At 40.0% G+C, this 15,315-nt stretch overlaps 1 protein-coding gene across 1 annotated transcript in view; it reads right to left on the reverse strand.

Annotated features, from left to right (window-relative positions):
* UPF2 (UPF2 regulator of nonsense mediated mRNA decay) overlaps nucleotides 1-15,315 on the reverse strand; it is a 102,034-nt gene that overhangs the window by 1,609 nt on the left and 85,110 nt on the right. The window contains 3 exon segments of the mRNA XM_040343392.1: nucleotides 2,048-2,168; nucleotides 6,777-6,918; nucleotides 14,619-14,786. Coding sequence (XP_040199326.1) covers nucleotides 2,048-2,168; nucleotides 6,777-6,918; nucleotides 14,619-14,786 — 431 coding nt within the window.

The following is a 15,315-nucleotide window of genomic DNA, read 5'->3' on the forward strand; positions in this document are numbered from 1 at the left end:
ACTGGGTCATTAGTGTTTATTGATGATGTGACAGAAGGAAGCCGGGTGAATTCTGCAGTGCTTAGAGATATACTGTCAGCCCAGATAAAGCCAAGTGCAGCAAAGTTGATTGGACGGACCTTCACAGTAAAGATGGACAATGATCCAAAACACACTGCAAAAGTAACCCAGGCACTTTTGAAGGAAAATAAGTGGATTATTCTGCAATGGCTGAGTCAATCACCTGATCTCAACCCAATTGAGCTTGCAGAAGCCAAAACTAAAGGCAGAAAGACCCACAAAGAACTGAAGACAGCTGCAGTTAGAGCCTGACAATGCATCAGAAAGGAGGAAACCCTGTCTTTGGTCCATGGGTTCCAGACTTCAGGCAGTCATTGCCAGTAAAGGATTCTCAACAAAATATTAAAACTTAACATTATTATATTTGTCCAGTTACATTTAAGCCCCTGAAAATGGGGGGACCGTGTAAAAAAATGGTAGCGGTTCCCAAAATTTGTACTTGATATTTATGTTCAACACTTGAATTAAAGCTGAAAAGTCTGCACTTCGAATTCATTTGGATTGTTTCGATTTTTTTTATTCTGGTGGCATACCGAGCCAAAAGTATGAAAATTGTGCCTGTGTCCAAATAGTGATAATTATATATTACACACACACACACACACACACACACACCTAACTGTAGCCAACCACAGCTTTCATAATGGCACATGAATGGATGCCGCTTATAAAAAGGTGATCATCAATGCAATAAGCAAACAAAAACTGAAATAAAAAATCTGATCACCTCCCCAGAGCAGTACAGTGTACATATAGTATATTTTTTTTATATACTGCCACCAGTCATCATCCCCAATCACCGCCACACTAGTCATATGATGTCACTGTACTGCTCTGAAAGTATGCAATAAAAAAAATTCGTAATTTTCCCAAAAAATTGTAACAAAAAAATTACAACTTTAAAAAAAAAAAAAAAAAAATTAAAAAAAATTACTCACTATGCCTCTTACTAAATACATTGGACAAATCTACTTTCTAAAAAGGGGTAATTTGGAGAGGTATTTGGACCGTCCTGGCATTTTAAGGCCTCAAGAATGAGATAGGCAGTCTGTACATCAGAAATTATAAAGTGTTCAAATAAATAAATAAATAAATAAATAAATAAATAAAATAAATAAATAAATATATATATATATATATATATACATATATATATATATATATACACACACACACACACACACACACACACACACACACACACACACACATCATATAGTTTGGAGACGCTATAAACTGTCAGACAGATTATTATACACCGATTTGGGATATTTTTTACCAAAGAAATGTAGCAAAATATTTCATAATTTCACAACCGCACGTCCAAGAGATTTTATCACCTGGGCTGTAGACATGGAGAGAGTAGTGGTAGGTAAGCAGTTTAGTTTCAGTTAATGTATTTAGAGGGCTAGAGATGGATGGGAGTGATACGCTAAGTTTGTCCTTTAAAAGTGACTCTGTCACTAAGTAAACCTTAAGATAATATACTTGCCTTTCTAGTTCTCTCAATGGCTGTTGTGTCACTATAGGATGTGTAAACAGGCAGAAGGAACTACAGCATGTGGTGAGAAAAGCAGGTATTTAACCTACACAGAAAGGTCGAAAATCTGCAGCGGCCAGTGAGAAGCAAAGCAGCAGTTTTTTTTTTTGCATGAAGGCTGCCAAAAAGTGTACATTGCCTCCTCTCTTACAGGGTTTCCATTGTGTATAAATGACCTTGTGTTGACAAGGTCAACCTTTTCTTTCACTGTTGTCTTCCTTTCCACTCATACCTCTATCTTAGCAACCGATCAGGCCCTCTGTCTTATCCCGAGTTACAGTGCACTAATAGAAGCAGAAAGGTAGGACATCAGCTAGTATGATATAGATTAAGCCAGCACCATTATAGAATTAAGCAGAAATAAAATAAAAAAATCCAAGCCGATATCATGAAAAAGAAAAAAGCACAACAACTGACAAACGTGCATTCACTCATATGTCCACTCACCTGCCGCCAGTCTTGAAGATGAGATCTGCATTTGGTGCCCCTTTTGGATGCTGGTACCGGGGCCGACGCTCCCTGTTAGTATTTGCTGGAGCTGGACGCTGAGCCAGAGATTGCAGCATTTCTGCATAAAACCAAAAACATTACCCTTAAATACCGTATGCGTTTACTTCTTTTACAATATGAAGAAACTATTGTATTGTGGTAATGGCAACATCCACATGTATTCAAATAAATTCATAATGTTTTTATTAAATAAAAACAATTTTAAAAGCTACATGTGCAATTTTACCTACTGTTCTAAAAAATAGAAAATTACATTTAATGAAGTTAATATAATTAGATTTGAAACGTAACTGTACCTAAATCTTCCTTGCATGCAATGGGTTAAAATGAAGACTCCAAAAAAAAAAAAAAAAAAAATTGTAATCCTGTCTGTGTCCAGCTACAATGGTGCCACATCATCTATTACCACAACTATTCTGAAGGAACCTCCCTAACATATAGGTAAATAGCAGAATGGTGGCTCTGAACAATGAAACATTTGTGTATATTATGCAGACAATAGTTCCTCATTCTTCTAATGTGGTTATGTGTTGCTAAACCGTTCCAGCCAAAGAAGAGGTAAAACAAGGTTTAAGAGAATCTACTGGCAGAAGTACATTGAGGATTAGGTGACTTGCCCTATATACCTTGTAAAACATCTGTCAACAGTCTATCAGAGAACATGGTCCTTGTTTTTTGAGTAGAAGCAACATTTCAGCTTACCTTCCCAGAAAAAGCAATTAAGTTGACTTAATTTATGTTCAGAGCAGCCATTACTTTTTTTTTGCGGACATAACTTGAAAAAGAACGGGTATGCTTTTAGGCACGTATGCACAGTTTTCATAGATTGTACGCAAAACAGAACACACACAACTACTTATTGACATACTCTGAATACTCAGACAACTATTGTCTAATAGAACGATTCTATTCAATTTGTAAACTGTATTCAGAGGCAGCCATATTCAATATACACAGTGTACAGAGAGATTACTCTCCATGTTTAATGCTGTCCTTCCTCCCATTTCAGGTTCCACCAACTGCAGTCTTCCCTTCTGCTTGTAAGACACGGGCAATGGTTAGCTGCCTCCACCTAGGCAGCCAATCAATGCCTCTACAACACACAATGCTGCAATTAACAAAAGCAAAACAAAAAAGAGGGCGAGCAGCTGAACCGATTTTGATAAAACCAGCACTGGCTTAGAGATCAGGAGAATTTGACTTACCCATAAATTCCATATATTGCAGTTCAGTACAGGACCCAGGCATCTTATTAATATACCATGGGTTTTAGGCCTGTACATTTAGGTTATGGGACACGGGCAAAAAAGACACACTCCGCTGGGGCGACTCCCCTATAACCCTACACCAACCTGTGAGTAATCAGTTTTGTAGAAAACAATGCAGAGTAATGCCCTGTACACACGACGGAATAAACGCGGATGGTTTTTCCGACGGAATTCCGCTCAAGCTGTCTTGCATACACACAGTCACATAAATTCCGACCGTCAAGAACGCGGTGACATACAACAACACTATGATGAGCCGAGAAAAATTAAGTTCAATGAACATGCATGAACATGCATGCATGCATGGTTTTTAGTGCGTTGGAATTCCATACAGACGAACAGATTTTCCGATAGGATTTTTTTTCTGTCGGAAAAATAGAGAACCTGCTCTCTAAGTCCGTCGGAAATTCAGACGGAAAAAGTCATATGGGGCATACACACGGTCGGAATATCCGATGAAAAGCTCCCATCAGAAATTCCGACCGTATGCGCACGCCATAACAAGCAGAGTTTAGGTAGTGTTCTGCCTGTGTCCGGTACTGTTTTACAAAATACTTGTTTGAAGGAAGACTAGATTTGTTTGAAGGAAGGAATACAAGACTTGTTTTAAAGGCCAAAATTAGAGGCACAGGGCAACCTCCAGAACGGAATTGACTGCACTGACACCAGGCAAAGTAAGATTTTCACAACGATAATACATCTTCCTGGAAGTGGCCTTCTTTGCTTTCAATAAGGCAACAGTCAGACTCAGCAATCCCTCTATCCTTTAAGATCGGAAGTTATAACAGCCATGCTGTTAAAGCCAGACAATGAAGCAGGGTTGAATAAAGAGCCTTCAGATAGCAGATCTGGCCTGTTGCGAAGAGGCCAGTGAGTGTCTGTTAGACGTCCAAGTAGGTCTGCTTACCAGGCTCTTCTGTCTCAGTTCCATGCCAGTACAATCACTGGGGGTTATTTAATAAAACTGGAGCGTGCAATCTCTGGTGCAACTTTGCATAGAAACCAATCGAAAAGCTTTGTAAAAATTATTTTTAATTAAGACTCATATCTGTTACAGCAGAGGGTGTCATTTTATCGCCGCCCAGTCTTGCCACAAAGAGTTAATCCAGCTCTGAGCTGGATTCTAAGATAAAAACAGACACAGAGAAATAGGTGTCCTTCCCCCTTGCTGTGAGTGTCAGGTGATTCCTTATCTCATTCACTAGTGTGGGAGGCATTCTGTGTACATCTCCCCCCGTTTCTTCTGCAGCTCTCCCAGGATTGGCTGCTCCACACCTCAGCACGATTGGGCATGCTTTAGTCATGTGGTGACTTTCCTGGGCTTTTACTGGATGTTAGTGATCATGGGGCATAATCCACGAGACCAGCAGAAGTTCAGTGTAAGAAATATTGATGCCTGGAACATAACGACTCCACGCACCGAGCCCTGGACAACAGACCTGCCCACACAATCCGGGGGAATTGTAAGGTTTCAAACAGCTAAAGGGGAGACATTTGACAAGTAAGGATACATACAGGAGTCATGTATATCCTTATAGATCAGCACTATGGAAGTAATTTAGAAATTATGAGAGTGGGTTTACATCCACTTTTATTGAACAAGCTAGTTAAAAGCTGATTGGCTACCAAGCAAAGCGGCAACAGATTCTAAAATGCACCCATTTTAATACATCTACCCCACGTCTTCCTCTCCTCTGCTCAATTTTGTGCAGCAGGGGAGGAACATTGCTTAGTGGAGGGAAGGCATAGATTACTCTGAACTGAGACTAGAGGTTAAATAGAGAATTTAAGATCAGAGCTAGGGGATCCCTGGTTCTGGCTACAGAGGTAGTTTGTTGTACCTGGAGGCAAGGACGTCCACATCTGGAGCGCCCCATTTCTGGTACATCAGGTTGAACACATCTGGATATTGGTAGAAATGGTGGGCAGTGAATTTTTGACTATGATAGAATTTGGTTTGTTTTCCTCAAGGCAGCCAGGCTCCTTGTGTCCCCTTGATGGTTGATATATGCCATTGAGTTGGTATTATCCGACTGTGCCTAAATTGGGTTTTCCTTTAGAAGAGAGGTCCAGTGTTGGAGGGCAACCTGATAACCCTGAGCTCCAAGAAGATTCCTTGAACTATCAAAGATCGAAAGACATGCATCTGTTGTAAGAATTTTCCAATTGAAGGGAAGGAAAAATGTTCCCACTGTTTGAAGTGGTGATCCACCAGGATAGGGAAGTTCTTGTTTGAATGGATAGGAGCATGGGTAGATCCAGGGCAAATCCAGCTGTAGGATTTTTCTTGGATCTCAGTTGTCCCTTAGAGAAAGAACTTCCTCCAGGCAAAAGGGTGGGAAGAAATATCCGAGTACCTTAGAAGGGTTCTATGAAGAAGTGGCAGAAAAAATTTGCAACTAGTAGTGTGATGTACCACCTAGTTATCCACCCGAGTCGAATTTTAGTGACAAGTTTGAAAATTTTGCACTGCGAAGTGAATATATTCCAGACACAACCTGTTTTACATAGCAACAGTCAGAGATACAGGCCTTGACCCTGTCTTAAAGGTTCGATGCAGGCCTGTATATAAAGTCTAGGCTTTAGGGATATAAAGCCTGAAGGGGTCTTTGGGGACTAGATTCTGTAGCAATGGACCACAATCCTGGACCTGTATAGCACCCTGCGGCTAATTGAGCACACTTCACCAAGTGCCAAGGTCAGCAACTTCACACATGATTCAGTGCCTGAACCAACATTACAGGGCGTCCTCACAGTGTGGGGTCATGTTAAGGCTCCTAATGTTTAAGCAAGGTTGCACTGATTCAGATACACTGCTTCTGATTAGGCATTAGCAGACCATGATGGTTAGAATTTCCCCTGCATGAAAAGGTCCATCACCTCAGACATTGGCAGAAAAAAAATGACTCCCAGAAAGACAGGCAGGGTTATATGGGAGGCGCTCTAGGGGATCTGTCCTTAAAAGCTTGCCGGTGTCCAATTACCGGAAAGGTTCAAGCCAATATAACCCATGGTGTATGAATTAGTTGCCTGTCTGGTACTGCATGATTAATATATGTATTTAGGGGTAAAGAGGGTTTTCATGTTTAATATAGAGCAGTGGTGGTCAATATTAGACTTTTGGTCGGTTTTAATGTCAACTACTTTTTTTGCATGAAAAGTGCTTCTATATGCAAAACTGTAAAGCATGATTTTCTTTAGAATCCAAAGGCCCCCCCAGTGTGTATAGGTTTTAGACAGCAGAAATATGGCATAAGTTACTGAATTCAATACCTTGAAGGGGAGGGGTTATGGGGCTGAGACTTTTAAAAGCTGGATAACAAAAGCGATAAGAATACAATGCATGTCTGTGTGTAATAATATGAGGGGAGCATAACAAGAAATGACATTATTATTACCCTGGTAATCCTCCTGTTCTTGACGTTCATTAATGTCCAAAGTGAGCTTTTTCATCCTCATCCTTTCCTCTTGCTCTGCTTGCTGTTGGTTGTGATGATTTGCAGCCAGTTGGGAGGACAGTGGTACATTTAGAATTTTAAACTGGAAAACAAATAAAATTTGTAAAGTTATATCATCATCATCATCATAGTATACATAAAAACACCTAGCACAGGAACTTATCACATGGGGGGGAGGCACTCAAGGGTCTTGAAATGTAAAAATCACAGACTTCAACATACTGATGTTATGACGTCTTTATCAAGACACAGGTATATTGTAAAAACGAACAAACCCGCAACCATCCCTAGAGTACCAAACAAAAAAACAAAACAAAAAAAGAACCACACTAAAAATGTCAAAGGTCACCAGCAAATCAAAAAAGCAACTTGGTACTAAGCCACCAAAACCTGATGCCTAGTACACGCGATGAGAATATTGGACAAATTAACGTCCATTTTTTTTGCATGCTAGTCTCAACGAAAATTCTCGTATGACAGAATACAGCTTCGGAAGTGATGTAATGTATTCTTTCATTTCCAAGCATGCATGGTCTTGGTCAAACTTTTTTGTACAAATACTATACTGACTACGTGTAAATGGTTTGTTCCTTTATTGTATGAGAATTGTTTTTGTGCTGGTCTCGTTGGAAAATTTAGCATGAACTGTTATGATCGGCTCTTGAAAGCTGAGTACTAACCAGATTATTGTACGATCCGTCCAATTTTCCCATTGTGTGTACTAGGCATAAGCAATGCAGCTTGCTAAAAAATACTTGGCTAGCAGAAGAGCCAAACCAAGCAGTCAGATAATGAAAGAATAGGGTAACTCACCCCATAGGGTAACTCACCCCATGAAGTAGAATGATAGAAAAATAATACCTGCAGAGCAGAATGTATATGAAGGAAACAAAACACAACTTGTATTGAATTGTGAGGAGTAAAAGCACAAAGTGATAAGTGTGCTGAAACAAAGCAAAAGACACTCGGCACAAATGTGTGTGCATTAATGAAAGAAGGCCAAGTAAAACACAGATCAAAAACGGCCCGCAAGCACGCAAAAAGCACCGCAAAAATGACCGGCGCTTTAGTGTGAAAGTAGTCTTAGGGAGGGAGAAAAAGGAAAAGCAGGAGTGGCGACAGGACAAATTCTGCTGCCAAAAGACACAAAAGTTAGGATGCCCATAGATTATGCAATTTTCCTTCCTTCCACGGCAAAGATTAGTGCTGCTGGCGGCACTAATTGTTTGGGAAAAACTCAACAGGCCAAGTGTACACAAGTCAATCAATAGAGCGACATGTGTACATCCAGGCTGCCTATACATGGATCGCTGGACCTGCTGAACCAGCTGACTTTTGATCCATGTATAGGTGGATTTAAACTTGCAAGACTAGGGTCTAGCCAAGCCAAGACATACTATAGTCAAGGATGGAAATTAACACATTTTAATTACAAAAAAGTGACAGTTTTTGAGACCAAGAAGAGGAAGAGAGTTCTCACTAAGGAAGTGACTGCTCTGGGCTTCAACAAAATGCCAGCCTCTGGCAAGAAAAAACAGGAGCAAAGCTGGAGGCAATTTACAGCACACACAGATTTTGGTAGCATAATTAATGTAAAATGTATGTTCTTTTGTTAAAGAGCATTAATTATCAAACTGCTATTGATAAGTTCTGCTTTAAAAAGCAGCAAGATACCATTGAATATGTATTCCTACAAATTAAAAGTAAAAAAAAATAAAGAAAGAAAATAAAGAAATGAGCAGAGAAGCCACAAAGCATGCAGGGAATCCAGGAAGTTGTTGAATAAGATGGCAAGTAGACAAGCTGCACTCACAACATGAAGGAAATTTTCAAATAAGTTTTACATAGGATTGATAAAAATAGTTATCGTTTGTAAAGCTATTACAATGCTGTTAAAAACTGAAAGTGTATGCTACGTCTAAAGATTCAATTTTGTAAAGTCTGCACTGGAACAATCACATACAGTCCAACAATGAACTAAAGAATTCCAAATGAAACAAAAACTACAAATAAACACATGTGCAGATCATTTTTCAATCTTAAACTCTTAGAAAGAACACTGGCTGGTGTCATTTCACATGTAATCCTTTTCATTCACTGCTCTTAGCTCTGTTTTATGAATGAAGTTCAGTAGGTTACAGATCGCAATGAATAATCCTGGATTATTTTTGTCAGGGACTCTAGGTACAGTTCCAGCAACAACATTTTAAATATTACACCAGTGATCCTAAGAGTTTCCTCCATTTGATCAGTGAAATTAAATCCTCTTTGGGTTGCACTGCTAGTTCTGAAGCAATGATCAGTGCATTAAGGTCTGCATTTTCTTAGCAACTCACAACCATATCAACTGGTACCGTTTAATCTTTTAAGCTTCGAAATGTTAGTTTAAAGAGCATCATTCTTTCAGCATTTACATATCATTTAACAAGCTTTGCTGAAGCCTTGGAAGTGCAGACAGTAGTTTGTTTTTCTTGGGGAAAAATATTTAAAACGGTCTTTTCTTTATATAAAAATGGGGAAAAAATTTCATGAAAAAACTGACTCAAATTAAAAAAATAACTGAAATGGAACGGACTCAATACCAGTCTTTTTAAAGCAGCTTTGCATTCCAGCCTGGGGTACAAAATATAGATCTTAAAGCCGATCTCCCTTGCAGTGTGGCTGACCTCATACTGCAAAGGTTTAATGCTCATTTTAAGCCTAGGCTACTGGAGGAAAAAAAATAAAAAAAGAAGTTCGATTACCACCTTTTGCCAGCTGGTGCTCCCCTATACATTGACTTTGACTGCCCTTCAGCATCCTCAAATTCAGTGACGGGCTATAAACTGTTTGTACTTTATGTCAAGAGGACCTGCTGCGACCCCCACAGCATTGGGGAGAAGCTGCGGGCACCCCTTTAACACCCTTGACGGAGTAGGCATCAAGAAAAGTTGCTTTTCCCAGTATCCTAGACAAAAATGAGCATTTAACACTTGCAATGTAGGGGCAACCCCACTGCAATGGAGGACCCCCCCCACCCCCCAGAGTTCAATTTAAAAGGAAATACTGTCTAAACAAGCTGTTTTTGTTTTTTGGTTGCAACAATCTAACAAACAATCGCCCAGAAATAGCTTGATTCACCTCTTTCCAATGACATACCAATTTAAAACAGTACTACAACGTGAACAATAAACCATAATGGTGCCAAGACACCCCCTTGTTAGATCTGCATAGTAAGGAGTTGATGGGTTAAGACAGAAAAGATGCATAAATGTTTGCAATCAGATATTTTTTCCCTGGTTGAAAAGGGCATCATTTAAAAACAATTAGAGAAAAAAAAAAAAAAAAATCTCACCGGAAAAAATGTTTTGAGCCCCCCGCCCCAACATACATGCATGTATGTATCAACTTGGGCAGCACAGTGGCTAAGTGGTTAGCACTTTCACCTGCCAGCAATAGGGTTGTTGGTTTAAATCTCAACCATGGCACTATCTGCCTGGAGTTTGCATGTTCTCCCGGTTTCTTCCAGGTACTCAAGTTTCCTCCCACACTCCAAAGACAGGCTGGTAAGTTAATTGGTTCCTGTGTAAATTGGCCCTAGTATGTGCAAGTACTGTATGAATGCGAGTTAGGGACCCTAAATTGTAATTTCCTTGAGGGTAGGGACTTGATGTGAATCTACAATATACAGTGTTCAGCATAAATTAGTACAACCCCCTTTGAAAAGGAAGATTTTAATTAATATCTCAATGAACACAAGAACAATTTCTAAATCTTGACAAAACCGAGTTCTATAGAACAATCGTTTGGCTCAGTACATGAAAGGTTAAAGCGGAGTTCCACCTTAAAAATGAACTTTCTATTAACAGCTTACCTTTAATGTAAAAAAAAAAAAAACACTACTGCTTCCTAGTCAGTTCAACTTCCTGTCCTAAGACCCCATTGCCTCCTGAGAAATGATGACACTCATTTCCCAGGAGTCTCTGGGCATTACTGTGCCTAAAAAAAAAAAATCGCCCAGCATGTACCTCTCCCTGAAAACCAGGAAGAAAAAGGAACTGGGCTGCAAAAATGAATATACCACACAACAAAAACTTCTAGTATTTTGTATGTCCTCCATGATTTGTAAGACTTCTAAGCATGGAATGAACAGTTTGGCGACATACTGCAGTATATATCTTTTTCCATTCTTCAAGAACGGCTTCTTTTAGAGCCTGGATGGTGAATGGAGAGCGATGCTCAACTTGTTCAACCCGTTCAGAAATGCAACAATGGCCTTAGATGTGTGTTTTGGATCATTATCATGTTGGAAAAGTGCATGACGACCAAGGGCATGGAGTGATGGTAGCATCTTCTCTTTCAATATAGAGCAGTACATTTATGCATTTATGATACCATCAATGAAAAGCAGCTCCCCGACACCAACAGCACTCATGCAGCCCCACAGAAGGACACTGCCACCATGTTTCACTGTAGGCACCATACATTTCTCTTTGTACTCCTCACCTTTGCGATGTCATACGGTTTTGAAGCCATCAGTTCCAAAAACATTTATCTTGATCTCATCACTACAGGTACAGAGTCCCAGTAGTCTTTTTCAGCATGGGCCCTAGCAAATTCTAGGTGGGCTTTTCTGTGCATGGGCTTTAGGAGAGGCTACCTTCATGAACGACACCCATGCATGACATTTTTCTGCAGTGTACACCGTGTTGTGTCATGGGAAACAACAGTTTGGCTTTCTACTTCTTTAGCTAGCTGCAGTAAACTTGCATGGCGAGTTTCAACCCTTATTAGAAGACTCTCCTGTCTAGGTGTTAACTTTCGTGGACGGCCCGGACGTCTGAGATGGTTGCAGTTCCATTTCTGTAAATTTTATCATCACTTTTGCTACAGTATTCTGAGTGATAAGTAAAGCTTTGCTGATCATCTTGTAGCCTTCACCGTTCTTGTGTAAAGAAATAATTTTCTTTCTTAGGCCTTGTGACATTTCTCTTCCATGTGTTGCCATTGCTGACAGCATGAAATGGCAAGGGGTTTTTCTTTGTTTAGTAATGTCCATTTATATTCACCTGTCTGCTGGACACCTTAATGAATAATTAGACTCACCTGTAGTTGAATTCTTGTTAATTAGGATTTTTTGTTGTCTAAAATTTAGCTTTGCTCCCATTTTATTTTGTGTAGGGATGTCCCGATACCGATACTAGTATTGGTACTGATAACGAGCATTTCCCAGAGGACTTGAACTCGGGGGGGAAATGCTCCGATGCTTCACCCGATACCTGGGCAGTCAGGGTGATCGGTGCGGCAGGGGAGTTGCCCCCCCTTTCAGCTGTTTTGGTTAAAGTTATACAGCGGTGATAGGTGCTTGTAACTCCCACCAAAGCCGCACGATCACCGCTGACTGTCCCCCTCTGTGTGGTCTTCGCCCCCCCTCCGTGCTGTCAGGATGGAGAGCGGAGGTAGGAGCCGCTAAACCCGGCTCCTACCTTTTCCGAATGAACAGAGTCAGTGATCACTGACTCTGTCCATTCACATAACTGAGCATCGTAACCTGTGTTAACGATGCTTCAGTTTATGAATGGAGAGGAGCTTCTCTCCATTATTTTAGCTGACGCTGCAGAGAAAGGGACTGGGGAATCTGTGTCCTTAGTCCCTTTCTCCGTCTTAAAGGGGAGATGTCAGAGGTCTGTTAAGACCCCTGATATCTCACCAAAGACCCCCAACAGCGCTGATAAAAAAAAAAATACACACAATATACTGTAATCTTATAGATTACAGTACTGTATGTAAAAAATACACACCCCCCTTGTCCCTAGTGGTCTGCCCAGTGTCCTACATGTACTTTTATATAATAAAAACTATTCTTTCTGCCTGAAAAACTGTAGATTGTCCAAAAGTGTCCCTTTATGTCAAAAATGGTTTTAGATCAGCTAGAAAACAGCGATAATAAATTATAATCACTTGCAGAATTGTGCGATATTTGTGGGGAAATTCGTCATAAATTAGATAGATTAATCGTGAGTTAACTATGACATTAATGCGATTAATCGCGATTAAAAATTTTAATCGTTTGACAGCACTAATATATATATATTTTTTTTTAAATAAATAAATAAAATGTAAATAAATTAAAAAAAAAAAAAACACACACTGACAATCCACTCCCCCCCCCTCCCCCCCAAAAAAAAATCACTATAAAAAAAAAAAATGTAAAAGATTAAAAAAAAACTGTCACATGACATTAAAAAAAAGTAGTGGTAATCGGTATTGGCGAGTACTTGAAAAAAAGTATCGGTAGTTGTACTCTGTCTCAAAAAAGTGGTATCGGGACAACCCTAATTTTGTGTATTAATTTTTGCAATATTGTCTTGAATGAATTTGTTAGGAAAAATACTTTGCATGTGCAAATGACAAATCTTGGTTGCAATCAATGGCCCACATTTGTGGGAGAATTTTATAGTATAGTGTCCCATAGAAAATGTTGATTCTGAATAGAAAGTAAAGGTTTTCTGACAAATCTGCTGGGGTGTACTCATGTATGCTGAGCACTGTATATGTATACTGTGTACATTTTTGGCACTATAAAAAAGTACCTGTAATGAAAAAAATAAATGCACACATCGATTGCCCTACACGCCAAAACGAGAGCAATAATTCTACAACCAGAGCACCAGGGCGACTCTAAACAGATGACCTGTCTGGGTTTATTAACTGCTTCCAGGCTACTCCCCCATCATATTGTGGCAAAGTGGCTTGTTCCCGCAAATTGCCAGGATTTTTTTAGGGAAATGTTTTATAGCAGAAAGTAAAAAAAAAAAAAAGTTTTATTTTTTTCCCCAAATTTTAACGCAAAAAACAAAACAAAAAATAAATAAATGCAGAGGTGACCAAAATACCACCAAAAGAAGGCTCTATTTGTGGGGGGAAAAAAGAGCATCAATTTTGTTTGGGCACAGCATTGCACGACCGAGCAATTGTCAGGAAAAGCGACGCAGAGCCGTATCGCAAACATGGCCTGGTCAAAAAGTGGGCAAATCCTTCCAGGGCTGAAGTGGTTAAAGAGTCACCTATAGAAAATACAGGATACCCACGTTTGCCATTTCAGAGATGCACAACCTCATTCTTTGGGAAATATACTGCGTTTGTGTACCCTAAAATTACTTAGTGTATTCTTTACAGAAATGTTGTCTTTCCTAAACTGTTGCACTAAAACATGCACTATACAAACATTGGAACTACCACCATTTTACTCTGTAAGGTATTCGCCTTCAGAAAATATATAAGGTTCTGGGGTTCATGCAATCTTCAGGGCTAAAATGATTTTTTAGACATATGCAAAAACAGCGCTGGCAGCGAAAGGGTTAAAGTGATATTAAAGACTTTTTTTTGTTAAAATATATATACGATAATGCACAAAGCTGTCCTTTACTTCCTCTTCACCAGTAAGGCACACCCCCATACCCTCCCCACAGGAGTTCACCCGACAGCAGCAGTGCTCTTAGTATCTCAGTGTGAAAAATGGTGCTGCAACCAGGACAGCAATGGAATGGTGACAGGAGTCAAGCAAGTGTTTAGGGATGGTGGTGGGGATGGGTAAGAAAGTTACCTTAATGCAGCGAAAACCACTTTACTAAATACATTTTTAATATTCACCTGGAGTTCAGCTTTAACATACACTTTAGGAGCAAGTAGGAATATCGGCAAGAGAAGAAATTACCAAGTTTAAAGTTTACTCAAGCTTTTGGCAAAGTCTAGCTGAAGTAACTTTCCATAAAAAAAAAATGTTTTTAATTAACAAGTTACCTGCTGTTTGTTGCCTCTCCTGGTTAGCATCACAAATGGCATTGTGTCGCCACAGTTTGCATCTCCCTCCACACTGGTTAAGGTTGGTCCTTTCTTCAGTTGGGTCTTCAGATGCAAGGGAATGGCAACATCCAGCTGATGCACTTTCACAGACTCTCCGCTGCGTTGCTAAAACAAAAAACATACTTTTTTTTAAAAGAATTAAGAGAGAAGGTTGTCATTTTGGACTGGGAAAAACTCCTTTACTCAATCATTAAAAGCTCATTCACATCATAGATCATAGCAATAATTAAGGTATGTTGTGTTAAAATAGTGGTAAAAGGTAGAAGCTTTTTTATTCTATTCTAAAAACCTTGTGGGTTCTGCTCCCCCAACACCAATCACCTGAGCCCCTCTCACGATCCAGTGATGTGCAAAAGCCTCAGCTGTCCCAGGACTTTCTCTCCCCATTGGCTGAGACAGCAGCAGGAGCCATTGGCTCCCATTGCTGCCAATCACAGACAGTGAGTCAAAGAGGAGAAAGTGGGGGGGGCAGGGCTGAGCCGCGGCTCTATGCGTCTTATGGATGCCTAGAGCAGGGCTCCGGAGGAAGCACACACCAGTGCCCCCATAGCAAGCAGCTTGCTAATGGGGGGCACTGGTAAGGGGGAGGAGCCAAGAGCTCCGGCAGGGGACCTGAGAAAAGAAGGATCGAAAC

Source organism: Rana temporaria, chromosome 3 (genome assembly GCF_905171775.1).
Source record: "Rana temporaria chromosome 3, aRanTem1.1, whole genome shotgun sequence".
In the NCBI taxonomy this organism is placed as follows: Eukaryota; Metazoa; Chordata; class Amphibia; order Anura; family Ranidae; genus Rana; species Rana temporaria.